We start from the raw sequence: 26,839 nt of genomic DNA on the forward strand, positions 1-26,839 counted from the left end.
GTTGCCAATCCCAAGATGGCGGTCGGTGAACGACGTGCGGGTCACAGAAGAGTGTAGCCGGGCCATGCTGCTCAGTGTCGGTCGCTGTGTCCTGTGCGGTGTTCGCACGGGTCCCGGGAGACTGTGGGGCCGACGCTATAATGTCCTCCCTGGCCTGGGCTCCGCAGTGCAGTGGAAGCGGAGGGTGGGTGATAGCCGGCGCCCTCCATGCTTGGAAGGACTGGTGAGGAGCGATGAGTGGAGCGAGTACCTGCAGCGATGGGAGGCCCAGGCGGCTCAGACTGCAGGGACAGCAGCCGACCAGCAGAGGGCAGCGTCCTGGGAAGGTGGAGAGAAGGTGGGCTGGAGTAATCGGCAGATCCTACCTGTGATAAAGGAGCTGAGAGCCAAGGAGAGAGAGCTGAGTGATCTCCACCAACTCATGGCAGGTGAGAGCAGCAGGCCTCCTCCCTCTCATCAGTCTACACTCCTCATAGGGCACTTTCCCTGGGGCTCAGTTACACTTTAAAGTGGAGCTCCACTCAGAAGGGGAAGTCTTGCTTTAAGGCGTCCTCTCCCGGTCTTCTTTAAAGTGGAGCTCCACCCAAAATGGGAAGTCTCGCTTTAAGGCGTCCTCTCCCGGTCTTCTTTAAAGTGGAGCTCCACCCAAAATGGGAAGTCTCGCTTTAAGGCGTCCTCTCCCAGTCTTCTTTAAAGTGGAGCTCCACCCAAAATGGGAAGTCTCGCTTTAAGGCGTCCTCTCCCACTCTTCTTTAAAGTGGAGCTCCACCCAAAATGGGAAGTCTCGCTTTAAGGCGTCCTCTCCCACTCTTCTTTAAAGTGGAGCTCCACCCAAAATGGGAAGTCTCGCTTCAAGGCGTCCTCTCCCACTCTTCTTTAAAGTGGAGCTCCACCCAAAATGGGAAGTCTCGCTTTAAGGCGTCCTCTCCCACTCTTTAAAGTTGAGCTCCACCCAAAATGGGAAGTCTCGCTTTAATGCGTCCTCTCCCCCTCTTCTTTAAAAATGGAGCTCTACCCAAAATGAGACATTCCACTTTAAGCCTTTGTCCCCCACTCCCCAATTAATGATTGGCACCTTTGGGTAGCGGGTACCCGAATTTGACAGGTACACGCTCCCACTTACGCTGCAATCGCCTACGTGATCGGAAGTGGAAGTTGTCCTCCCCCCTCCCTCCCTTTAGTTTTCCTTTTACACGTGACAGGTCCCAGAAGACTACGTTGCCATTCACAAATGCAGTGCTTCTCGTGCATGCGCAGTGGGCACCTGGCTGTGAAGTCACAAATTGTCACAGCCGGGTGCCCACATTAAAGATTTCGGCACCAGGGAGAGAAGATGGCCGGTGAAACCAGCCGTGGTCAGGACACCGCTGGACCGAGGGACAAGTAAGTGACTGTATTTTAAATGTCAGCTTTTCTGTTTTCATAGCTGCTGAATTTTTTTTTAATTTTTTTTTTTAGGTGGAACTCTGCTTTAAAGAGGAGTTCCAGTCTCCTCCCAGAAAATTAAAAATCAGCCGCTAAAAATACTGTAGGCTTACTTTTCACCACTTGCCCTTCAGAGAATTTACCCCCCTTCCTGACCAGACCATTTTTTGCATCACGGCACTATGTTACTTTAAATAGCAATTGCGCGGTCATGCAGTGCTGCACCCAAGGGAAATGTAAGTCCTTTTTTCCCCACAAATAGAGTTTTCTTTTGGTGGTATTTGATCACCTCTGTGGTTTTTATTTTTTGTGCTATAGACAAAAAAAGACCAACAATTTTGAGAAAAAAAAAACATATTTTTGACTTTTTGCTATTAAACATGTCCAGTAAAAAAACCTAATCACATTTCATCATAAAAAAAAAAAATCCCAATATGTGTAAATTATTTGGTTTATGTGAAAGTTATAGTATCTACAAATGGCGATACATATACTGGAATTTTTGTAAAATGAATACTAGTAATGGCGGCGATCAGCGACTTATAGCGGGTCTGCAGTGGGCATTCTGACACTGGGGTGGGGGGGGGGGGAGACGATGACTGACTAACTGTCACTGACATCCCCAGTGACACTAATATAGTGATCTGTGCTAATAAAAAGCACTGACACTGCACTAATGGGGCTGGGCAGGAAGGGGTTAACATTGGGGCAATCACAGGGTTAACTGTGGCCTGTGTGTGTTTTACTGTGTAAGCATGCTGCTTTGTATTGCTCTGCTATACACAGCAATACAAAGCAGCGTGCTGGAGCTGACAGGGGAGAGATCTGTACTGAATACATACAGACCTCTCCCCCGTCAGTGTTCCTTGGCGATCGCCGGGTGCTGGCGGGGAATCTCCAGCCAGGACTCGGTGATTGACAGCTGTATCCGCCAATGGCAGCATGGGTAGGGCACTACTCGGAATTACAAAATCAGGTATATATATGTGATTTTTGTGCAGCCCTGCTGCCCTGTAGCAGTAGGTCTGCTATAGGGCGGTCGGGAAGCGGTTAAAGAGGAACTCCAGTCTCTCCCCCAAAAAATTAAAAAGCTGCTACAAATACTGTAACAGCTGACTTTTAATTTAAGAACAATTACCTGTCCAGGGATCCAGCACCATCCTCACCCAAGCTGATTCTTCAATCTGCCTCGGGTGCAGGTGCTGGCATCTTAAATAAAGGAAACTGCCAGTGAAGCCTTTGGGCTTCACAGTTGGTTTTCTACTGCACATGCGTGAGCATGGCTGCACTTTGTGAAGGGTCCTGCAGTCTTCTGAGACCTGTGATGTGTCCCAGAAGGCTGTGGGGGCCCGAACAATCTGACCGGAAGTTGAAGCAGGTACCTGGTTTTGACGGGTACCCGCTTCAACATTGGAGGAGAGGAGAATGCAAACAAGTGGAACTTTCCCCTTTCTTTGGGGGGGGTACCCACATCCACTCCATCCGCCTAGGCGATCGGAACGGAAGTTCTCCCTCCCTGCAGTTTTCTGTGACAAGTGACAGGTCCCAGAAGACTGTGGGACTATTCATGAGCAGTGGGCACCTGGCTGTGAAGCCAAAAGCTGTCACAGCTGGATGCCTACAATTAAGATGCCGGAGATGGGTGGAGAATACGCCTCTGGGGAGCACAGCGCTAGATCATGGGACAAGTGAGTGTGTGTTTATTAAAAGTCAGAAGCTTGAGTTTTTGTAGGTGCTGATTTTAATTTTTACATTTATTACTGGAGCTCCCCTTTAACACATATCAAAGCGCCTACCGCTTCAATGTGCGTTTATGATGCTTCGGTGATGCTTTTCTGAAACTTTAATGAAGCTTGGCAAATACCCTGTGTGTGCTGAGTTTGTATTTGTTTTAAAGAGTCCCAGTGGAACCTGTAGTTCCCCTGCTCAGCAGATCCCCAGCTCATCGGTACCCTTGTTCAGCAGATCCCCTGTTCAGTAGTAACCCCCAGCTCTGCTGATGGCCGTGCTCAGTAGTAACCCCCAGTTCTGCTGATGGCCGCGCTCAGTAGTAACCCCCAGTTCTGCTGATGGCCGCGCTCAGTAGTAACCCCCAGCTCTGCTGATGGCCGCGCTCAGTAGTAACCCCCAGTTCTGCTGATGGCCGCGCTCAGTAGTAACCCTCAGCTCTGCTGATGGCCGCGCTCAGTAGTAACCCTCAGCTCTGCTGATGGCCGCGCTCAGTAGTAACCCCCAGCTCTGCTGATGGCCGCGCTCAGTAGTAACCCTCAGCTCTGCTGATGGCCGCGCTCAGTAGTAACCCCCAGCTCTGCTGATGGCCGCGCTCAGTAGTAACCCCCAGCTCTGCTGATGGCCGCGCTCAGTAGTAACCCCCAGCTCTGCTGATGGCCGCGCTCAGTAGTAACCCTCAGCTCTGCTGATGGCCGCGCTCAGTAGTAACCCCCAGTTCTGCTGATGGCCACGCTCAGTAGTAACCCCCAGTTCTGCTGATGGCCACGCTCCGTAGTAACCCCCAGCTCTGCTGATGGCCGCGCTCAGTAGTAATGCCCAGCTTTGCTGATGGCTGCGCTCAGTAGTAACCCCCAGTTCTGCTGATGGCCACGCTCAGTAGTAACCCCCAGCTCTGCTGCTGGCCGCGCTCAGTAGAACCCTCAGCTCTGCTGATCCCCTGCTCAGTAGTAACCCGAGCTCTGCTGATCCCCTGCTCAGTAGTAACCCCGAGCTCTGCTGATCCCCTGCTCAGTAGTAACCCCCAGCTATTCTAATCCTCTGGTTTTCTGCTCCTTCTCTCCCTCTGCTCCCTGCCCACCTCCCGTTCTATTTCTCCCACGCTATGCACCACGTGTGACATAGCTAGTTTCTCCTGCCCCAGACTCCCAGCTCTGCTGATCCTCTGCTGCTTAGTCCTTTCCGGTCTCCGCTCGCCTTCTGCTATAACGTTCCCATGCTGCTATAAATCTGCCCAGTGAGGAGGGAAAGAGCCTGAAGATCCGCTGCACTCATGTACAGTGCTGGATCGATATTGGGCTCTGATAAGTATAAGGGGGCTGGGGGGATCCTCTGCAACAGATTGTTGTTTACCTTAATGCATAGAATGCAATAAGAGTAAAAAATGTAAGGCTTTAGAACCAGTTAATAAGCATTTAACCCTCACATCCTGCCTGTATTACAGTAATAGGTGATTGAATAGAAGTGTTCAGTTGCTGCTTTCTGTGCAGTAGTACTCTAAGCCCAGGTCAGCATGATGCCGTACCTTTTGGGGTTGGCAGGTCCATGACACCCTGGGCTTATAGGAAGTCTGGTCGAATGACCCCAGCCATCATTCAACATTCATGAGGAGCTTCATCTGGTGGCCGAAAAGAATTACTGTGAGGGACAGTGCCATTGTGAAGATGAACATTGCAGCAAGAGCAGCTTTTTCATTTTCTCTTAATGGAGTGTTCATATACTATATTATTCTATTTGATCAGGAGCTCTGCTTTAAGGTAAAAAGAGAACCAGTAGTAACAGTAGTAGTTCAGATTTGTAGGGTTCACTGGGCAGAAGTTTTGCAAGATACAAATAAGTTTTATCTGATATTTTTAATGTCTCTGTTCTTTTGCTACTATACAGATGAGAGTGAAGATTTAAAGGCACTTGCAAACACAGAAATAGCATCTTGTGTAGAAGAGATAATGAATCTAAAATACCAGGTAATGTACTATTTCCATGCGTGTAAAAACAAAATTCATGTTTGAACCTTTCCTGATGACTGTATGCATATATTCAGCCTCATGGAAGTGGACCCCTTTTCCATGGGGCCTCATATATGCGTATTTCCCTTTGTGCTGGGAGTGTGCCACACAGCATGCTCCCAGCACAGAGACTAGGATGTCACCAAGAGCCCTGGGTCCCGTACTAACTATTGGGACCTGGGACTCCCAGTTCTGGATCACCTGATCACTGTGATAGCCTCTGATTGACTATCACAGTGATCAATCACTGTGAGCCTGCCCGTGTTTTACTTCCTCTTCTGAATGGAGAGGAAGACACACTGTATTTTCCACTCCTTGTCAGAGCTGGAGTGTAAAGTTAAAAAAAAAAAATAGCAAGATCAAGGTTTGTCAGTAGGGGGCCAGGGTCAAAGGTCACGGTTAGCATATTTTGAATAGAATTTAAAAAAGTTTAAATTGTTATCAGCCTCAGTTAGTGTCAGTGTGTTTTAGACAGGAAAAAATATGCAAAATACTCACCATAGTTTCTGGGCCATAATACGGGTATAAACAAACACTAACATACACAGACAGTGGATATAAAAAGTCTACTCGCCCCTGTTAAAATGTCAGGTTTCTGTGATGTAAAAAAATAAGACAAAGATAAATCATTTCAGAACTTTTTCCACCTTTCATGTAACCTATAAACTGTACAACTCAGTTGAACAACAAACTGAAATCTTTTAGGTGGAGGGAAGTAAAAATAAAAAACTAAAATAATATGGTTGCATAAGTGTGCACACCCTTAAACCAAATCTTTGTTGAAGCACCTTTTGATTTTATTCCAGCACTCATTCTTTTTGGGTATGAGTCTTATCAGCATGGCACAACTTGACTTGGCAATATTTGCCCACTGTTTCCTGTGCACAGCCCTCTTCAGATCACCCCACAGATTTTTGACTGGATTCAGGTCTGGGCTCTGGCTGGGCCATTCTAAAACTTTAATCTTCTCCTGTTGAAGCCATTCCTTTGTTGATTTGGATGTATGCTTTGGGTCATTGTCATGCTGAAAGAGGAAGTTCCTCTTCATGTTCAGCTTTCCAGTAGAAACCTGAAGGTTTTGTGCCAATATTGGCTGGTATTTAGAACTGTGCATAATTCCCTCTACCTTGACTAAGCCCCAGTTCCAGCTGAAGAAAAACAGCCCCAAAGCATGATGCTGCTACCACCAGTCTTCACTGTGGGTATGGTGTTCTTTTGGTGATGTGCAGTGTTGTTTTTGCGCCAAACATATCTTATGGCCAAAACGTTCAACCTTGGTTTCATCAGACATAACACGTTTTCCCACATGCTTTTGGGAGACTTCAGATGTGTTTTTGCAAAATTTAGCGGGCTTGGATGTTTTTCTTCGTAAGAAAAGGCTTCCGTCTTGCCACTCTACCCCATAGCCCAGACATATGAAGAATATGGGAGATTGTTGTCACGTGCCACACAGCCAGTACTTGCCAGATATTCCTGCAGCTCCTTTAATGTTGCTGTAGGCCTCTTGGCAGCCCCCCAGACCAGTTTTCTTTTTGTCTTTTCATCAATTTTGGAGGGACGTCCAGTTCTTGGTAATGTCACTGTTGTGTCATATTTTCTCCACTTGATGATGACTGTCTTCACTGTGTTCCATGGTATATCTGATGCCTTGGAAATTCTTTTGTACCTTCTCCTGACTGATACCTTTTAACAATGAGATCTCTCTGATGCTTTGGAATCTCTGCGGACCATGGCTTTTGCTGTAGGATGAAAATATCAAGAAAGACCTACTCAAACAGCTGAACTTTATTTGGGGTTAATCAGAGGCACTTTAAATGATGGCAGGTGTGTACTGACTCCTATTTAACATGATTTTGAATGTGATTGCTTAATTCTGAACACAGCTACATCCCCAGTTATAAGAAAGTGTGCACACGTATTGCAAACACATTATTTTAGTATTTTATGTTTACTCCCCCCTCCCTAAAAGATTATTTTTTTTTTTTCAATTGAGTTGTACAGTTTATAGGTCACATTAAAGGTGGAAAAAGTTCTGAATTGAGTTCTTTGTCTCATTTTTTTACATCACAGAAACCTGACATTTTAACAGGGATGTATAGACTTTTTATATCCATTGTATGTGGTATTGCTGCGATCATCATGAGCAGGAGAATTTATTTTATGTTGCTCTTTGTTGAAAAATTATGGTAATAGCAAGAAATATACAGCTAATGTTAAAAAAAAGATTTTTTTTCTACTATCTTAGGCCGGCATTACGTTTAATAATAGAAAAAAAAAATCAAGAGATATCCATTACCATTTACCACCAAGAGAATGCCCAATTTGTCCTGAAAAAAGCAAGGTATAATCCACCTGGATACACCAAGTAGTTGTGACGATATGTACAGTTTTACTAACACATGTCAGAGTTGCAAAATTGTGCTTGGGCATGAACATTTTTTTTACCCTTAGGCGAGAAGGGGTTAAACTGCTCAAGTACCAGTGCTTAGATTTTGGGTTTTTAAAGGAAACCTTCACAGGAATATGTAGTTTGCGTGTGTGTGTGTGTCTGTTTTTTTTGTTCTCTTCTGTCACTTTAAAATAGTTTGTTTGGACCAAACAAGCTGTTACCTTCACTGATAGATGTGCCTGATGTGAGCATTGTATAAACTGTGTGTAGCTTCAGCTACATAGAGTATACGGCGTTGTGTTCTAGCAGTTGGATGGGGACTTTTTGCCCCGTTCACTGAACAATATTGAGTTGGCCTCAGTGCAGCTCAGTCATTCAGAGGAAGCTTTATATCTTCTGAATGAGTGCAAGGCTTCCCCTGGTTGTCTGAGGTGGAGATCACATTGTCATCAACCCAGCTCTGCACCTTAGCCAATCAGAGGATGCCTTGTACTCCTTCAGACAATCCAAAGATTCCTGTGAATGGCTGAGCAGAGTTTACCCCATATGTGTTTACCGCAGGGTGGATAAAAATCAATGATTTTTTAAAAAAAATTAAAAAAATCTGATTTTTTTAATTTAAATCGGATTTTTTTTATTTAAATCGGATTTTTTTAAATAAAATGCTTTTTGAGGAAAATATATTACCATCCAAAGGTTATGCCATCATGAAATACAGATTCGTTTTTTAATTATGTAGAATAAGGCTGTATATGTTTAATTTTTTTTGGTAAATAAATTCCATTAATCCATTCACAATGTCATGCTCTTCCAGAGGTTTTTCTAAGATTATTGGGCAGTTTCTCTGCCTACAAGATATTATCACAGATGCTTGGTTTACTTTTGCAGTTCTCAAAACTGAATTTGACTCAGCGGAGATCACATGCCTCTTCTTCACAGCAAAAATGTTACAACATGAACAGAGTTAAGAAAAAGACCTTAATCCTAACTTCTACAAACCTATGAATACAGAATCAACCCCTTCAGTGCTAAATTTCAAGAAGTTCAGTGAATAGAATAGAAACAATATTTTTCTGATTGTTTGGAGTGGAATAGATCTGCACAAGAAGAAAGTGAAACTAAGTGGGAGGAGGAAGGGGCTGACAGTCTAAGTTTCTTAAAATATATATATTTTGTTTAGCCAAATTAGTTAACAAACATGGATGTTTGTTTAAGCAAATAACATATGCTGGAATGTTATTGTTTCAGTTGAATAAATCTATTTAAATTGTTAATATTAAGCGAATGATTTTTCTCCTTCCTAAGTACAGCAGAAAAGTTGTCCAAATATGAATGATTAACCTATTAAACTGGGGATAAAAAAACTAATATGAAAAGTTGTTATTCTAAAAATCTTCATCTACTTGCATATTAAAGTTATACCAGCAAGAATTAGTCTTTATGTAGAAAACTAGGATTTAAATCAAGCCTTACTGACTAGTGATTTAAATCGTGATTTAAATCGTGATTTAAATCAGTTTGATTTAAATCAAATCCACCCTGGTTTACCCCAACTCATATTTGTTCTGGGAATGGCACAGAAGTTCCCATCCTGCTGCAAAAACACAGAGCTGTATACTGTATGTAGCTAATGCTACTTACAATTTATGCAGCGCTCACAATGGGCACATCTTTTAGTGAAGTTCCAAATTAACTATTTTAAAGTGACAGAAAGATGGAGTTATAAACATTCTGAATTATTAACCTGGAAACTGTATGCAACAAGTGCAGCCAGAAAACTTTGTGTTTTTGTGTACAAGTTGATGCTTCTACAGTTGGATGTTGGGCTACCTCCACCTGTATGAGCTCCACCCCACTAGGGTCAGAGCCCACTCTTGTGCTAATCATACAAGCAATACAATCTCACAATTCAGATGAATATTAAATGTATTTTACAACTTTGCATTACAAATGGTGTAAATCACATTGAAGATGTTATTGATTAATATTCCAATGAAATAAAATGTTATTGACAAATATATTGAAATTTATTGAGAATGTGCCAGTGTCCAGACTTGATGAACACCCTGTAGTTTGAACTTGGTGATCATAGATTTTGAGACTGTCCTATCTTGTTCCAGTCTCCTTTTTTAAAATTTTCTATGTAAAAATAATTTGTATTTAAAATGGTATTCTTCCTCAATATTTTAAAATTTATCTGTATATATCTGTAAACAAAAATTTAGGTAAATAAACTTTCCTGTTAGCGCCTTCAGTTTTTTAAGCTTACTATTTACCCTCCCATTTGGTGAATGGTGCATGTTTCCAATTTCCAATAATGCAGCAGCTGAGAAAGTATTTGTATGAATCCCTTACCAGCCTCCTATATAGAAATGTGCCATTGTGTGTACAGGGTACCTCACTATTGAAATTCTCCCTGAAAATCCTGCAGTTGTGAAGATAAAACTGCTGATACCTCTCTGAACTTTTTCCAAACTTCAGCGTGAGATACAGTAGATTTGGTGCAATTTAATGGTAAAAACCTACACTAATTGTATGTAGAAGGTCGGTTTAATTCTTTCCAGGCATTAGAAAATTAACATTCCTCTAGTCTTCCAGATTTAAGCAGCTTCTGCTTGATTCTCATCATTCTAAAACAGTGCCACATTACTACGTCTTTCTACTCCAGTCTGTGACTACTATGTTGTAGAATGTTAAAATAAATGGATACATAACCTCCCTAATATTGTTGTAACAGAATAGGAAACCATTCACAACCCATATATTTAAGGGGTTTTCTCCCCTAAAGATTAGGCAATCCAACTTAAAGCAGAGCTCCACCCTAAAGGAAAAGTATCACTGGTCCCCCACTCCCCATGAGGAATCAAGCGAGGCGACCGGCAGTGAAACTGGCTGCAGTGAGTATACTGCTGGGTCGTGAGGTTGTTTTTTTAAAAGTCAGCAGCTACAGTTTTTGTAGCTGCTGACTTTTTTTTTTGAGGTTTGACTAGAGCTCCGCTTTAAAGTTTATGTGCAAAAAAAACCCACAATCACCACAAGGGATGGTAGTTTTATTCTGAAGCTTCCCTTGTGCTTATTCTGGTCACAGGGCGTGCCAGTGTGCATGTGCACCATGATGTACAGGTACGTCGTGGTGCCTGGAGATACCACCCACCAACAGTAAATGCCTTTACAAATGGTTAATAAAGGCAGAAGGCAAGCAGCATTTAAAGTTTTTCTCTTTTTAAGCTTTGTGTTACCTTTCTATGTACTCATTTTCTACATACTGTGCTAGAAGCTGAATAAAAAAAACTTGTGTGTTTTGTTTTTTTTTTGTTTTTTTTCAGATAGCTTGTCTTTTAATTCCAAGAGATGAAGAGGATGACTGCAATCTTATTCTAGAGCTTACAGCTGGTGTTGGAGGACAGGAGGCAATGCTTTTTACTGCTGAGATGTTTGACATGTATCAGCGTTATGCTGCTCATAAAAATTGGATTTTTGACATACTGGAATACTCCCACAGTGATCTGGGTAAATCTTGCATATATATACTGAAATTATTTTTTTCCTACGCAGTGGATAATGAAATCTGAATATACTTCTCAGTCAAATAGAGAAAATCATACTGATTTTCTTATGTTTTTATACAGGTGTCTTTGTAGATACATTTTTTCCTAAAGAGCCAGCAATAAGAAGGGCTGTAGCATCAGGTCATCTTAGCAATGCAGCCTATCTTTTAATGTAATGTGAACATTTTGTTAAAGAATAATTCCAGGCATGGCCATAATATACATTGGTCCAGCCTGGACAAATGTAACTAGGTAAACTATACCTGTCCAATGTCCCTGGAAGCTGGAAATTACTGAAGTAGACATTGCTACTTCAATGATCTCCAGATACTGAACACAGGAGGTTAGGCACTCAGCACAGGCGCCATTCAGACAATGCTGTGCATATTCTGAATGAATGCAAAGCTTTCTCTAAATAGACAAGGCGTAGAGCCGGGAGTGATGTTTGGCTGATTTCCCTGGAAGCTGGAAATTACTGAAGTACACATTGGAGATCCAGTGATCTCCACTTGTTTCTGGGTCCCTTGCTGAGCAGCCGACCTCCTGTAGCCACAGTGCCTCAGGTGCTGAGCACGGGACCCAGAAACAAGTGGATCTATGCTGTGTGCTCTATGCTCCAAGCATCTCCTTGTGATGCTTGTATGGATGAATGGTGGCAAGACCATATATAATACTATATTTATTCTTCTGTTTTTGTAAAGGAAAAATATTTTGAAAGAATTATAATTTGAGCAAATTTATATAATTTGACTTTATACCACAAAACCCAAACTACAGTTTGCATTTAAAGTTATCGGATGAGTTTAGTTCTGTCAGTTGGACACTCTGGGGGGGGGGGGGGGGGGGACATACACTTGGATCAGAGGCTACTCCCAGCTTTACTTGTAATCCTAAAATCGGTGTTGGGTGATACACTACAACTTTGACCATAGGCTCAGCTTTGGTGACCTTAATAGACACTATAAGGTAAAGCCAGCCATACATGGACCGAAGTTCGGCTAGTTCAGCAGGGATCGGCCAGTTTTCGTTCCATGTTTGGGGAAGGATGTTGCACAGAAGTCGACAGGCTGTTGCCTACATCGCTGACCAGTGTATTGTGATGCCGGGGGAGATTTCCTGCTATCAAAAAACAGTAGCTCACCGTGGAGGATTCTCCCATCCGCACAGAGTGTATGGATAGAGAAATTGAGTTAGTTTTTTTGCATTCAGTCTGCTAATTGAACAAAAAAATGGACCCTTCTTTGGGCAGCCTTACTGCTAATTATAAAGCTGGGCCTTGTATAAAGAGAAAAGTTGCTATTGAACCTGTTGACGTATATGAGTGTGGCTATTTTGTTTATGTTCTAGGGATCCTGAGGAAACCCACTACTACCTCTATTTTCCACTTGTTAGACAAAGAGGTTGTTTGAATCATTCAATGAAAACTAGCCCATCGTAGAGAGCAATGTCCCTGCTTCAAAGTGAAAACTATTAGCAAGCATTACTACAAAAGTTGAGTTTGACTGCTGTGATCCTTTTCCCAAGTTTGCATCCACTCCTAAAGGTGGCCATAGATGGATCAAAATTTGGACAATTCAGCAGGAAGCGGACAAATTCTGATCCATGTGTGACCACTGCCACTCAACAGAAGTTGATCTATTGATCAAATTCTGTTGATTGGACCTGTTGGGGAAAAAAGCTACTCATTCAGCAGTTGCAGTGCTGATCAGTGCAGCATAGATTCTCATTGAATGTGTGGAGGGGAAATCAGTTCAGTTTGAACAAAAGCCAGCTAAAGTAATAAATAAACAGGTTAGCGTTAAAGTGATTTTAAAGCTAAAAATGTTTTTTACCCTGATGCATTCCTTGCATTAAGGTAAAAAAATTTTTGTATATTTTTCTGTACTCCCTGTGTGAAGGGGAAGAGGAGGGAGATCCAGCGCTGTGCACAGTTGCATCTCTTCTTCCCTCTCTTCCTCTTCACACAAGGACTCAAACAGCAGCAGGGGCCATTGGCTCCTGTTGCTGTCAATCAAATGCAGTGAGAAAGAAGTGGGGGGTGGGGCTAAGCCCTGCTGTGTGTATCTATTGAGCGTGGCTCCATAGACACAGCTCGGGAGCGAACATGCACTGTGTGCTCCCATAGGCTTGCTATGGAGACACCTGAAGAAGAGGAGGAGCTAAGATTGCCGGCAGGGGTCCTGAGAAGAGGAGGATCAGGGCTGCTCTGTGCAATACTATCGTACAGAGCAGGTGAGTATAACATGTTTTGTTATTTTAATTTTTTTTTAAATTGCCTTTAGTAACACTCTAGCAAGATAAGAGCTCAAATAGATAAATGGAGTATACCAGATTCAGTATTGCATAGTGTTTTTATTCAGATAGATCCATACTCATTCTCTCCTAATTTCTTTGGTGCTGACTTGTTTCATCCATGTTAAAGTCACCATCAGGAATAAAAAAAAAATATATAAACCTTTTTGGGTAATTGATACTGTACTTGACTTCCTCATTGGAACGTGTGCTCTGAGCATAGTTGCAGGAATGTGAAGAGGCACAAGGGGGACAGGGCGTAGATATCAAGAATTGAAAAAGCAATTTCTTGTTAACTGAATTTGCTTTATTTTGATCATGATTTTGGGGGTAATTTATCAAACAATGAAGTTTAGGCTATTTCAGTGCACTTAGGCTTGACATAAAAATAAAGAATTTTGAAGGCTATGTGATGGTGTTTGAGGCATTCACATGCTTCCTTTTATGGAAGCACTGTGTATTTTGCGAGGATTGTGATGTAAAAATATCTAAAATGACTTTTTATTATGTTTTAGGTGGAGTGCGACATGCATCAGCAAGTATAGGAGGTTTGGATGCCTATAAATGTTTAAAATATGAAGGTGGAGTGCATAGAGTTCAGCGAGTGCCAAAGACTGAGAGACAAGGAAGAATTCACACAAGTACTACAACTGTAGCAGTATTGCCTCAACCAAGTGAGGTAAAGTAAACATTGAAATAAGTTAAAGAAGCTGTAAATGTTATATTGAAATGTGGCAAAATGTTGGGATGTTTTAGCTGTTCACTGGCAAAAAACAGTTTGATCATCAAAAAACAATGGAAATAACAAATGCCTAAAATATTTAGAGCATATATGTCAAAGGCCAATGGGCTTTGGGGAAGAGGCTAGTCCCCGAAATGCGTCAACCTTTTGGACGTCCAGAGTTCTCATTACAGACAGACACATAGTGTGAATTGGACAGAACTGTTCCTTCACGATGTGCCTTTGATTTTGACAATTTGTGAGCACGATACCTACCTTTAACATTTAATAAACATATTTTTAAAGTAGTGCACTAGGCCGGTGCGCCCTCTGTTTATATTTGGACTCCCTGTCTTTTGAGGGCAGCAGGGCGTGCATATCCCAAGAATTTCGTTATGTGGTCCATATGGTATTCCCATCCCTAATGCAGGCCATAGACGGGACGAAATTCGGCCGATTTTTCACCTGGAAAAACGGCCGATTTTCGCACTGTTAGTGAGTTAATTGGTCGGTTGTTTTTCGGGGTTTTGGCACATTTTATTTATCGATAAAGTTGGAAAAAAATCGCCCGATGTTCCCGGCAATGATGGGCAAATCGGCCGATCGTTTTACCGATAAAAAATCTGCTCATGAGCTGTGACCTGCAAGAAGAAGAAGAATTCCAGTCCGCTATTATATTTTATATGAAATGTCGTGTGGTTGCAACAATGTTTCTATTTGTATCCAAATAAAACCATCTGTATCTGAAATGGATACATTGTTGCAACCGCAATACTTTTTCATGTCAAATATAATAGCGGAGCTCTCTGCAAGGGACAGAAGTAATTAAATGCCCTATAACTTTATAGGCCCATTCGAACCTATGCTAATAGGTGTGAATCATTGGGGTCAAATGGACATTCATTTTTAGCTGCAGTGATGAGAACATTTGGATGAAAAGGATAGAACAGTATATGTGGTTTCCCTCTTATTAAATCTACTTGTTCCAGAACTGAATGTTAACAGCAAATGAAAGTTTTAAAGTACTTTCGAACAACATTCGCCAAGCTTGTTGATTGTTCTGAGAATCTACTAGTGCAGTGTTTCTCAACTCCAGTCCTCATGGACCCCCAACAGGTCATGTTTTCAGGATTTCCCTCAGATGAAACAGCTGTGGTAATTACTAAGGCAGTGAAACTGATCAAATCACCTGTGCAAAATAATGGAAATCCTGAAAACATGACCTGTTGGGGGTCCATGAGGACTGGAGTTGAGAAACACTGTACTAGTTAGTTTTACTTTTGTTTATTCTTCCCAGCTGTTGTATTTAGCATTTACCAGCTTTTTAGGAGGTCATCTACTTAGGCAAGCCATAGAGTACTCGATTTTCTTTCCTTCCACTATGAAAATTAAAGACTAAACTACCTAACTAAAGAAAATTGCTCGATTTCCCCATCAACACAGTCAATGTTGATGGGGGAAAGCCTCCCGCAGCACTATGGAAGACTTCCTGCTGACAGAGCCCAATAGTGCTCCACTTTATTGATGAGATTGATTCACACGATTTGTGTCTCTATCCATCGGGTAGTTGCCTGACGCTGGAAAACGTCCTCAGTTCCCCTTCTCCCAGGTTAAACTGAGAGTGGATTCTATCAGTAAAGTTGAGAAAATATTTTGCGCTCTGTACAATACTATGCTTTTATTATGAAAAAAATGGAAAGCTTGGTTTCATAAATGTAACATTTTTGACTAATTCACCCTTGACACTTGGCATAAACTATTTGTCAATTTACTGTTTATTGATCTCTTACATTTTGCTCTAATTGAAATGTATTGTTTTATTGGCTGCTCTCCAGAAAAGTTTTTACTTTCCTTTCATGTCACAGTCATCTGTGAATTTCACTATTGTAAAATGCATGTTTTACTTTGTACTCTTGCTCAGGTGATGTCTATATCTACCACTAGATGGTTTTCCTTTTTTTTATATGTACCACATGTGGTTATTCCCTAATAAAACAAAAAAGAACACAATAGCACTGCTGAAGAGATTCCCCCTTCACCTCTGACTCTGTTGATAGGGGGATCAAGCAGTTTTCTTTAGAAGATTGCCTAATCTATGGGCTGCGCAAGTCTGGTTCCCTTACTATCACATTTAACACAGTGCGGATGGGAGCTGCTTACGTCGTTGCACAAACCTCTCACTTCCCCAGTACTTCTTTGTCATGGAGTACACAATAATGTGGTGGCTTACAGGATGCAGTTGTAAGGGACAGGAGGAGACTAGAGTTGGTGCAAGGGGTGAAGAATCTTCTTGTGCCTGAACTATCAGTTTGCCAGCTAACAATGTGGGACAGCTTAAAGGCACATACAGAAGCCATAGCATCTACTTAAAAAAGGATCAGAGCTGATTCACACCTGTGCAGTGCAGATTGAAGCTCAGGTTTCGCAGCTAACTGATACAGTAGTTGTTCACAGATTCACATCAGGTTCAGGACAGGATTAGCTAAGGATCTTATCTTGTTCTCACATATGCGGTTTAGAAACGGTTCCCATAAAAGTCAATAGCCTGTAATCCGTAGCTGAACCTGAAGGCACTGCTCAAAAATCGGACAAGACTCTTTTTAAAACCGCACTGAATCCGCACCGCCATTGCACCAGACATATATGAACAGGCACCATAAGAAGCAATGTTTTTTCACACCAAATCCACATCCAATCTGCATATATGTGAATGGACACTCAGGGCATCTATAGTAAGTTGGAGTCCTTTTATTGTTTCTGCTCCTTCCTCTCTTAAATATGTTGTAGTCATCTGTTACTTTTGTCTTCTTTATGTCTGCAGATAAATTTAATAATTAATCCCAAAGACTTGCGTATAGAAACTAAAAGGGCCAGTGGTGCTGGGGGACAACATGTCAATACCACAGACAGCGCAGTACGAATTGTTCATATTCCAACAGGTAGGTAAGAAACTGTTAAAGGAAAATCTTTTTCTCTTGTCAATTAATATACAGCTGACTGACAGAAAAAAAGTTTTGTCTTCTTAAAACTTGTTCATATTATGCCTGTTGTTTAACCATCTCCCACCTGACCACTGTAGGAGGATGTACCCATGACTTTTGTGATCCCCCTGGGCATGCAACAGTCTGCCCTGTGAAAGACACAGTGGATCACAGATTGGGCACAGGACCAATGAAATTGACCCTGTACCATATGATCGCTGTAACCAAGCATGCTGCAGCCTTTGAACCATTTCTTCTCGCAGCAATCCTCTGTGAGAGGAACGGAGTGTTCATTTTAGTGATTGTCTGGTGATCAAAGACACTGACTGGTGCACTAATGACACTGTATGCCAATGCTGCAGCCACTCCCTGTTCAATAGCCACAGCAGTACAATGTCACCATAGTGACACTGCACTGCTCTGGTGACAGTATTTAAAAAATATATATATACTGTCACCAAAGCAAGTGCAGTGTCAATATGTCATGACATTGTACTGCTGTCGTCACAATTATGTGCAGTGGCTGGCTGCTCTAAAATCACTGTATGTCAGTGCAGCTAAGCATTGTCTCTAACCACCATCACAACAGTACAATGTCATCAGACCACAGCAGTCAGTGTCACCATAAGGCCTTGTTCACATGTGTGGTGCTCTCTGAAAAGCAATCCATGTTAGGATCTAGTCACATCAGTGTCAGTGTCACCAGCGCCAGTGCAACCCTCAATAGTGTCCCTTATCACACCAGTGCATTGTTGTCTCTGCCTACTGCCTGTACTGACCCTGGTCTGTTTATTGACCATGTTTCTGCCTGTTGTCTGGACCAATCCTTTACCTGTCTGTTGACCATGTCTCTGCATGCTGTCTGCACTGACCCTTCTGCACATCCCTCTGACTACGTTCCTGCGAGACACCAGTCCCAATGATTCCCAGCAGACAACTCCTGGAACTGCAGGAAATCTTTTGTTCTTCCTCCTGTACTTTCTGGCCAGTGAACATGGCATTTCTGGGGGCAGCCACATACCAGTAGACTAGGTTTGCTTGGCTTATAGAAAAACGGACTGCTACAGGTGAGTGATAAATATTAATTATATCAAATTCATAATTCGGCACTTATATTATATTGATGGCAAGCTTGCAAAATATTTGGTTTTTATGATTAATCATAATTAATATTAAAATGTGTGAATGTGTGAGTTATAAGCTGAGCTAGCTAACCAGCTGAGAGCTGAGTATTCTATAATAGGGCATAGCTGGTTAGAAGACTCTGATATAGAATGTCAAAGGTGTTTGAAGTGAATCAAAATAGAATAAGTATTACATAATGTATACTAATAGTATCTGTGTGTATTTAGCTTATGTTTTATATGTTGGTAATGTAACATATGTAGATTTGTGGTTATACAACATTATTGAGATGTTGTAAAGATACATTCTTAATTATATTATCTTTTAAATATGAGCAAGCTGATCTAACATCACCAGATTATTATGGTCACTACATATGTGCCTAGCAATCAAAAGATCATATATGTAGCGTCCCCTCCCTTCAATGAAATTGCTCTGCTAAGCAGTATTTGCCATACAAGGTCCTAAGATCACAAATTTTCACGCTTACTTGCTTCATAAAATGGCTCTAAGGGACAGTCTCACGGAATCACACACGTGTGTCCAAACAGACACACACAAGCACATTCTGAGAAGCTGGAACAGGTGCATGCTGTAAGAAGTAGTCAAAAATGAAACAAATCCATCAAAGAGATAGCAGCAACATTAGGAGTGGCCAAATCAGCAGTTTGGTACATTCTGAGGAAAGAAGAATGCACTGGTGAGCTCAGCAACATAAAAAGGCATGGACGTCCACGGAAGACAACAGTGGTGGATGATCGCAGGATCCTCTCTGTGGTAAAGAAAAACCCATTCACAACATCCAGATGAGCGAAGGACACTCTCCAGGAGGTGCGTGTACAATTGTCAGTCTACAGTCAAGAGAAGCGTTCATGAGAGCAAATACAGAGGGTTCACCACATGGTGCAAACCATTCATAAGCATGAAGAATAGAAATGCCAGATTAGACTTTACCAAAAAATATCTAAAAAAAGCCAGACCAGTTCTGGAAAAGCATTCTTTAGACAGATTAAACTAAGATTAATTTGTACCAGAATGACTGGAAGGAAAAAGTGTGGAGAAAGCTTGGAACAGCTCATGATCCAAAGCATACAACGTCCTCTGTAAAACATGGTGGAGGCAGTGTGATGGCATGGGCAGGCACGGCTTCCAGTGGCACTGGGTCATTGGTGTTTATTGATGATGTGACAGAAGCAGCCGGATGAATTCTGCAGTGTTTAGAGAGATACTGTCAGCCCAGATTCAGCCAAATGTAGCAAAGTTGATTGGATGGCGCTTCACAGTACAGATGCACAGTGATCCAAAACATACTGCAAAAGCATCCTAGGAGCTTTTGAAGGAAAAGAACTGGCCTATTCTACAATGGCCAAGTCAAGCACCTGATCTCAACCCAACTGAGCATGCATTTCACTTGCTGAAGGCAAAACTAAAGGCAGAAAGACCCACAAAGTTAAAGCCTGGCAAAGCATCAGAAAGGAGGAAACCTAGTCTATGGTAATGTCAATGGGTTCCAGACTTCAGGCAGTCATTGCCAGTAAAGGATTCTCAACAAAATATTAAAAATGAACATGTTATTTATGATTATATTCATTTGTCCAATTACATTTGAGCCCCTGAAAATGGAGGGACTGTGTATAAAAATGGTTGCAGTTCCAAAAATTTGTATTTTGATATGTATGATCAACCCCTTGAATGAAAGCTGAAAGTCTACATTTCAAATTCATTTGGATTGTTTCGTTTTAATTTATTATGGTGGCATACAGAGCCAAAAGTATGAAAATTGTGCCTGTGTCCAAATATATATGGACCTAACTGTATGTGCCACCCTTAAATGATAAGTTCACCTTTGGGAACATGTTGCATGTTCCATCTGTTTTTAGGGTGGAACATGTAACATATTCACGCTCCTGCAGCTGCTCTCTGATCCTACCCTCCCTGTGACAGCAGGCCAGGGATCTTCTCCCCGCTGTCACAATTCAAAAAGAGCACAACTGTGTTGGGCTCCGCCCACACAGCCATGTCATTCATTTACAGAGTTCTGTGCATGAATGAACTTCAAGTACCTACAGCCTTGCGACTGACGGCTTCTAGTTCTCAGTGAACTGCCAGGGTGCTCTAGGTAGTTCATTGATTCTTCCTGTATGTGTAAATGCCTGCCTGTATGAGGTTTGAGCAGCGAGCTTTCACTGAGTCTGCAGGAGCCCTGCATTGAACCTGCGCTCTGCTGATTGTGATGCTTTCCAGGCTCCTACAGAGAAAAAAAAAAAAGAGTAAATGCACTTTTTTTTTTACCTGCAAAAAAAGTGCATTTATTTATTTTTTTTAGTTGAACTTATCCTTTAATTCTCTTACAGTTTATTAGCAAGGGTACTTTGTACCTTTTAAAAAGAAACTATAGTGGTTGACTTTTTTTTATTTATGGAGGTTTAAACTATTATATCACTATTGGTTAGCTAAAGAAACAGTACATAAGACCCTATTTGATGATCTGGTTGTTTTTCATTGAACCCTTAGGCAGGCCATAGACGGGCCATTTATCGGCCAAATTTTCGGCCGATAAAGAAAAATTGGTCGGGCCCGTTGCCGATGCTGCTACCTATGTCCGCAAAAATCGTCTGTTTTTCGCGGATTTTCCAGCATGACCGATAAAAATAAATGAGGAGATCTGCGAAAAACGGCCAACTGGGCTGGCCCCACTAATGGGTTGATTATCAGCCTATTTTTCGTGCGGATGAAAATTCGGCCGATAAACGACCCGTCTATGGCCTGCATTAAACTGAGCTTTCTAAGAGATAAGTCGCTGCTCTGATTGAGGGCCAGTTTAAACCAAAATGTGGTACCGGAAAAGTTCTGTGCACGTTTCCTGCACCATGTTCAAATCACACTGCCTTGTGATCTGCTGCAGGTTCCAGTACAATTATGGCAACTCAGATGCAAAATGGTGGTAGCGCAGTACAATGAGTTTTGTTGCACCATGTATTTCAATAATAGTCCATGCATTTGTTTTTTTTTTTTTTGCTTTCCAATGTGATTTACAGCCTACTCAAGTGAATGGGCTGCAAAACTGCACTGCAGGGGAATGCACAGGAATCGCGCAGAAATGTGGACCTCATTCCTGTGCGATTCTGGCGTGAACTGGCCCTCATTGAGTTCTGTGAACAGAAAACCTGCTGGCTCCAAAATAGTTCCTATTTAAAGTGGTTCTAAAGGCTCAACATTTTTTACCTTAATGCATATTCTGCATTAAGGTAAAAAATATCCCAATAATTGTATCACCCCATCACCTCCCATATACTTACCTGAACCCAATCTTGATCGAGCACTGTACCCATCTGAAGTGGCTGTCTCCTCTCTCTCTGTTCACAGAGGCAACAGCGGTGGCCAGTTCCTTCTCGCTGCTGTCAATCAACTCCTGTGAGCAGAGAGCAGGAGGCATGGCTGAGTGTCTCTGCAGATGCACACAGCCTGGCTCAAGATTGAGCCTACAGGTGCACCCCCATAGCAAGCGGCTTTCCATGGTAGTGCACCGAGAAGAGGGGGGACCCCAGAAGATGTGGTTTGGGGCAGCTGTGTGCAATACCATTGCACAGAGCAGGTAAGTTTAACCCCTCCCCGCAAAAAAAATTAGCCTTTGCAAATACTTTTATTAGAACACTTTTCATGATGGCAATAATATGCTTTCCCTTTCAACAGAAATTTAAACACAACCAGAGACTGACAATTTGTTCCTAGGTCATCTTGCAGGACAGCATATTTGGATATTTTCTTGTTGATGATGAAACAGGACATGCAAGCATGTGAACGTGTTTAAAAAAAAAGAAGGTGCCTGTACTTGCCATGACTGCAACTCTCCAGTCCACCAGAAACCTCAAAATTCCTATGGAAGTTTTAGCTTTCTGAATGCACCCAGCGCTGAATTGTAGGAGTCTGGGGGGTTTGGGGGAACTTTATGTGCAACATTCCTGAAAATATTGAGTTATTTGTGGGGGCTGATCCAGGTGCTAAGGTAGTATAGTAAATGCAGGAACCTTGTTGCATTTTGTGCCTGTTTTAACTCATACTATAGTTTGTTGGTGTGTGCTTTGTGTTTTTTTTTTTTTTTTTTCTGCTGAAACAAGATCAAGACAGACCAATGCTCTAAGTGTTAGAACTATTGATTACTGGCTTAATATGCTACATAATAACCTTGCTGTCACTTTGTACCTCAAGACAGCGCTTCTTTTTCTACAGTTTTTATAGAGGAGACCAAAATTCTAAGTAAATCATTGATGTTGGTCTTTTGCTTCCATCTGTCATATAGGTACAGTTGCTGAATGTCAGCAAGAACGATCTCAGATCAAAAATAAAGAAACTGCAATGAAAGTTCTTCGTGCAAATTTATACAATATGAAATTAGAAGAAGAGACAAATAAAAGACAGAGTGCAAGAAAAATACAGGTAAAGACTTAAAGGAGTTCATCTGACTCAAAAAAATAGTAAATGCACTGCTTTTTTTGCAAGTAATAAAAAAGTGTATTATTTATTTTTTTAACACTACAGTCTGTAAGGCATATCATCCATGATCAGTATATGCGGATGCAATGCCTGGATCCTGAAAACACTCAGTAAGCTGTGTCTGCCTGTACCTCGTGGTTACTGAATGGCAAGAAGAATCAATGGACTAAAAGAGAGCTCACCAGCGTCCTTGCAGTCCATTGAGAACTACAAGCCATCAGCCACAATGGCTGATGGTACTTGTAGGTATTCATCAGAAACTGTAAATGAATGACGTGGCCGTGTGGGCAGACCCAGCACAGCTGTGCTACTTTTTAAATTATGACAGCGGGTGCGGGGAACCCTTCTGTTCTGTTGAAAGATAAATTCTGAACTGCAAATAGTTGTAAAGTCCACTGTTTAACTCTGTTATGGTTTCATTACATTATTGAACTAGTATATACGTCTAAATTTATAACAGCCTCTTTTCAATGGCCTATATACTCAAAGGAAGGGTGGGAGAAACCAATCAGGCCCCGCTGCATTGTATGGAGCTGTCAGTTGTAGGCTAGCACGGGTGTCGGCAACCCGCGGCTCCAGAGCCGCATGCGGCTCTTTTTCACCTTTGCTGCGGCTCCGGAGCACACTGCCCACCAGGTGACAGGCAATAGGGTTGCCGTAGCTCAGTGGTCGGCAAGCCACGGCTCTTTACACATTTTAATGCGGCTCTTCTGTGTGCCGGGCACCCGCTCCCCTCCCTCCTCTCGGGCCCCCCGAGTCCCCTGCGGCGGTGGAGAGGGTGTCTCGTCTCAGCGGAGGAGAGCTGACCTCTCCTGCACCTGTTCCCTAGGCGGCGGTGCCGCAGAAGCTGGAAACCGGAAGTTGTAAACCGGTACTTGGCTTCACAATGAGGCTTGGAGCGCTGGTGCAGTCGCTCCATGCTTCATCTGTGCTCACCACTCGCCACAGAGGAATTTCTCCTCGCATTTGGCAAGCGGGCGAGAGTCTAATCATTGCATCGCAGTGCAACAAAGATGTCCTGGCACAAGGCTATAATTCTGTGTAAAAATGTTTATAGAGTATTGTATATTCTGCTTTAGTATTAGAGAGATAGATTTTTTAAATTAATGATTTTCATAACAAAGTTTGTGGAAACGTGGGCAGTATTTTGGCTGTAGCAAATTTGGAGTTTGAATTGATTCCTAAAGTGTATGTATCGGCTAAACTTTTTTCGATTATTTTTAGGTTTAAAACCCCTGTTGGTTTATTTTTTGCTTTCTGTGTCTTGTTGGAAAGAATTAACTTCACTTTCTGCCCTGGAGACGCAACAGGAAGTGAGGGGAAATGTCTACAAAGTGATGGGAATTCTGCTCTTAGTTGTTACCAAAACAGATTTTCCTATTGGAAGATTTATCCTCAACACTTTTTGACAAGTTTTGGATTTCCCATCACTTTCAGTCGTAGCAACAGTGGTCACAAGGAAAAGTAGGGTGAACCTACCTAGTGGTGACACAGCTTTAGAGACATTCTAATCTTTCAGTACACTATCCAAAACAAATGTTTTAGCTGTACATACACCTTTCCAAGCATCCATGGTCATGTTTTATAAAGCAAGGAGTATGACTTTGACCAAACATTCACTGGTGATGAACTTAGTCATTTAAAACACTCGCTGAAGAAGACTAAACACTAAGAAGATTCACCTGCAGCGAATGTTTGGTAATGTCAAGTTTGCTACATTAAAGTGGTTCCGACGGTAGAAGGTTTTTTCACCTTAATAGAGCCAGTGAGGAAAGAGCGGGGGGTGGGGCTGAGCCATGCTCTTTGTCTTACGGACACACGGAGGCGGCTTGGGCATGAGCACACGTGAATGCCCCTGTAGCAATTGGCTTGCTATGGAGGCACACGGCAGGGGGAGAGGCCAGGAGCGCCCGTGGGGGACCCAAGAAGAGGAGGATTGGGGCTGCTCTGTGCAAAACCATTGCAGAGTTACACAGCGAAGGAAAGTACATGTGTATAGTTTTTAAAAAAAAATGTTTTACCTTTTTAGAATCACTTTAAAAATCTGCGCCTGCTGACTTATAAAATCTGTTTTAATTGCGCCCTGAGAGCAACGATCAATGATTTGCATGCTGGAAAACTTAAAGCTTGCATAAGGTGTGCTATAGGATTTGGTATTATTTCTTGTGCCTGATTTGGGAATAGTGCCAAAATGCAACCAATGTAGTGTATAGAGCCTAGAAGGAATGGAAATTCAGCTTTGATTGCCGATTCTCAGTTGGAGGGGATTCCCCACATCATACCTTGTCTTGCTGTTCACACAAGTGAGAATGTCCCCAACATGGGCACCAACAGAAATAAAAATGTAATAGTCTCTAAATGTCCCCACAGTAGTAGTAAAAAGTGCTGTCTGTCGAAATACAGAATATTTTTTATATATATATTTTTTTTGGTTTCCATAGGTAGGCACAAAAGGACGATCGGAAAAAATTCGCACATACAACTTCCTACAGGACCGGGTTACAGACCACCGTATTAGCAAGTCTATGCACAATATAGAAGCATTTATGTTTGGTGATGAACTTTTAGATGAAATGATTCAAGCTTCCAGTGATTTTGCTGACTATGAGTCTCTTGTGGAAATTATTTCAAATTAAAAGATTATTGTTAGTATTATATATTTTTGTTAGGCATTAAAAATAGTTTTTTATTGCATATGGTGAACTCTTGGAACAAACGTGTGTTTTTTTTGTTTTTGTTTTTTTTACCAGCTTTGGCTAAAGTGGGGAATGTTTATAAACTGTCAGGTTTTACTGATCTTTTTTGCTATCTTTGTCACTCTTGGGAGATATCATTTCACTTCATGGCTTGGTGATGGTGGCCACCAAGACAAGAGATCTTGATTTGTTTCTTTTGGTGATGTACCCTTCTCTTGCAGTCTTTGTGACAATAAAGTGGTTGTAAACCCTTTCATATACCCAGTGAAGTGACTGGCCTCAGGTTGATACACAGAGATGAAACAAATCCTGACATGCATTGTACCTTCATCTTTAGTATTTTCTTCTCTATAGCCATTCAAAGTGCAGAATTTATACAGCTTGTCTGAGCTGTCAGAAAAAAGGAGTGGGGAGCTGAAATTACATGCTGCAGAGCATGCATGAGGAGAGCACTGAGAGCTGATTGGAGGGAAGAGACACCCCCCCCCCTCCCCATTCACACAGCTCATAGGAACAGAGCTGAGGCTGTCAATCACAAATTGTGTGCTGGAACGCCCTCCCCTGTCAACTTTTTTTTTCTCTTGGTGTCAGGAAAACTTTTCAGAAGTGATTCATGCTGATAGCAGAGGACTGAGGAGGCAGCAGACAGAAATTACACTTGGTGGTCTTAATTGAGATACAGTAAGTACACACTATAGAGGGACATGCTTTTTTCGTATTTCATGTCTGAGGTTTACAACCACTTTAAGCCCTAGAACACCAAAACCCTTTCAGCAAACCAGCAGGGCCCTGCTAATATCCACTCTTTTCTCAAAAGATATTTGGCTATATTTAATCAAGTGACATCGCTGCATTGTACATAGCCTTTCTCAGATAATGCAAACTCTTACAGCCAAAGTGACACTTCATCCCAACTGCTAAAATTGAAATCACTAGAGAGAAAAAATGCTGTCACATGACCTTGATTATATTTTTATCTTGCTCTGCACTGGCATGTCATGGTTATCTAAACTAATGCATACAGGGTTGCCTAAGGCACAAGAGGCATATAGCTGCTGTACATGCAATCCCGGGGTTTTAGTGCACTCAGCAGCCACAGATGCAGAGTCCAGCCCCACTGCCTGCAGCCTGGCAAAGTCTTTTAGCAGGCTGAAATATGCTGCTGCTGGACAGGGCTGAATACTAGTGGAACTCGTGTTTTAGGGCCGTATGCTCAGTATTCTGCTTTCTGGGCATTTGTTCCTGAATGCATAGAACATCAAATGAGAGTACCATTCAGTAAAGTGTTTAGCCCCATCCTAAAAGAATCATAGACTTTGACAGATTGCAGGCAACGGGGCTGGACACTGCACCAGTGTTTCTGAGCGCACTGAAATGGCAGGTTTGCATGCACAGAGGTCAAATGGCCTGTGTGCAAGAGGCCTAAATGAGAGC

General features: G+C 42.1%; 1 protein-coding gene across 1 annotated transcript; it reads left to right on the top strand.

The window, feature by feature from the left end:
* On the top strand, positions 1 to 25,674 carry MTRF1L (mitochondrial translation release factor 1 like). Its single transcript, XM_089673518.1, has 7 exons — positions 1 to 428; positions 5,038 to 5,117; positions 10,875 to 11,058; positions 13,904 to 14,067; positions 16,931 to 17,048; positions 22,516 to 22,652; positions 25,151 to 25,674. Exons 1-7 carry the CDS (start codon positions 65 to 67, stop codon positions 25,343 to 25,345), a joined length of 1,242 nt encoding a protein of 413 aa, XP_089529644.1. The 5' UTR covers positions 1 to 64; the 3' UTR covers positions 25,346 to 25,674.
* The last annotated feature ends 1,165 nt before the right edge of the window (positions 25,675 to 26,839 follow it).

This window comes from Staurois parvus, unplaced genomic scaffold, assembly GCF_062004578.1.
Source record: "Staurois parvus isolate SC_StPar_1 unplaced genomic scaffold, SC_StPar_1.0 ptg000139l, whole genome shotgun sequence".
Lineage (NCBI taxonomy): Eukaryota > Metazoa > Chordata > Amphibia > Anura > Ranidae > Staurois > Staurois parvus.

Excerpts from the sequence above, each read along its gene's own strand:
- MTRF1L (XM_089673518.1), top strand. The coding sequence starts at position 65 with ATGCTGCTCAGTGTCGGTCGCTGTGTCCTGTGCGGTGTTCGCACGGGT. Across the intron at positions 5,118-10,874 it reads TAATGAATCTAAAATACCAG|ATAGCTTGTCTTTTAATTCC; the intron begins GTAATGTACTAT and ends GTTTTTTTTCAG. Across the intron at positions 17,049-22,515 it reads AATTGTTCATATTCCAACAG|GTACAGTTGCTGAATGTCAG; the intron begins GTAGGTAAGAAA and ends TCTGTCATATAG.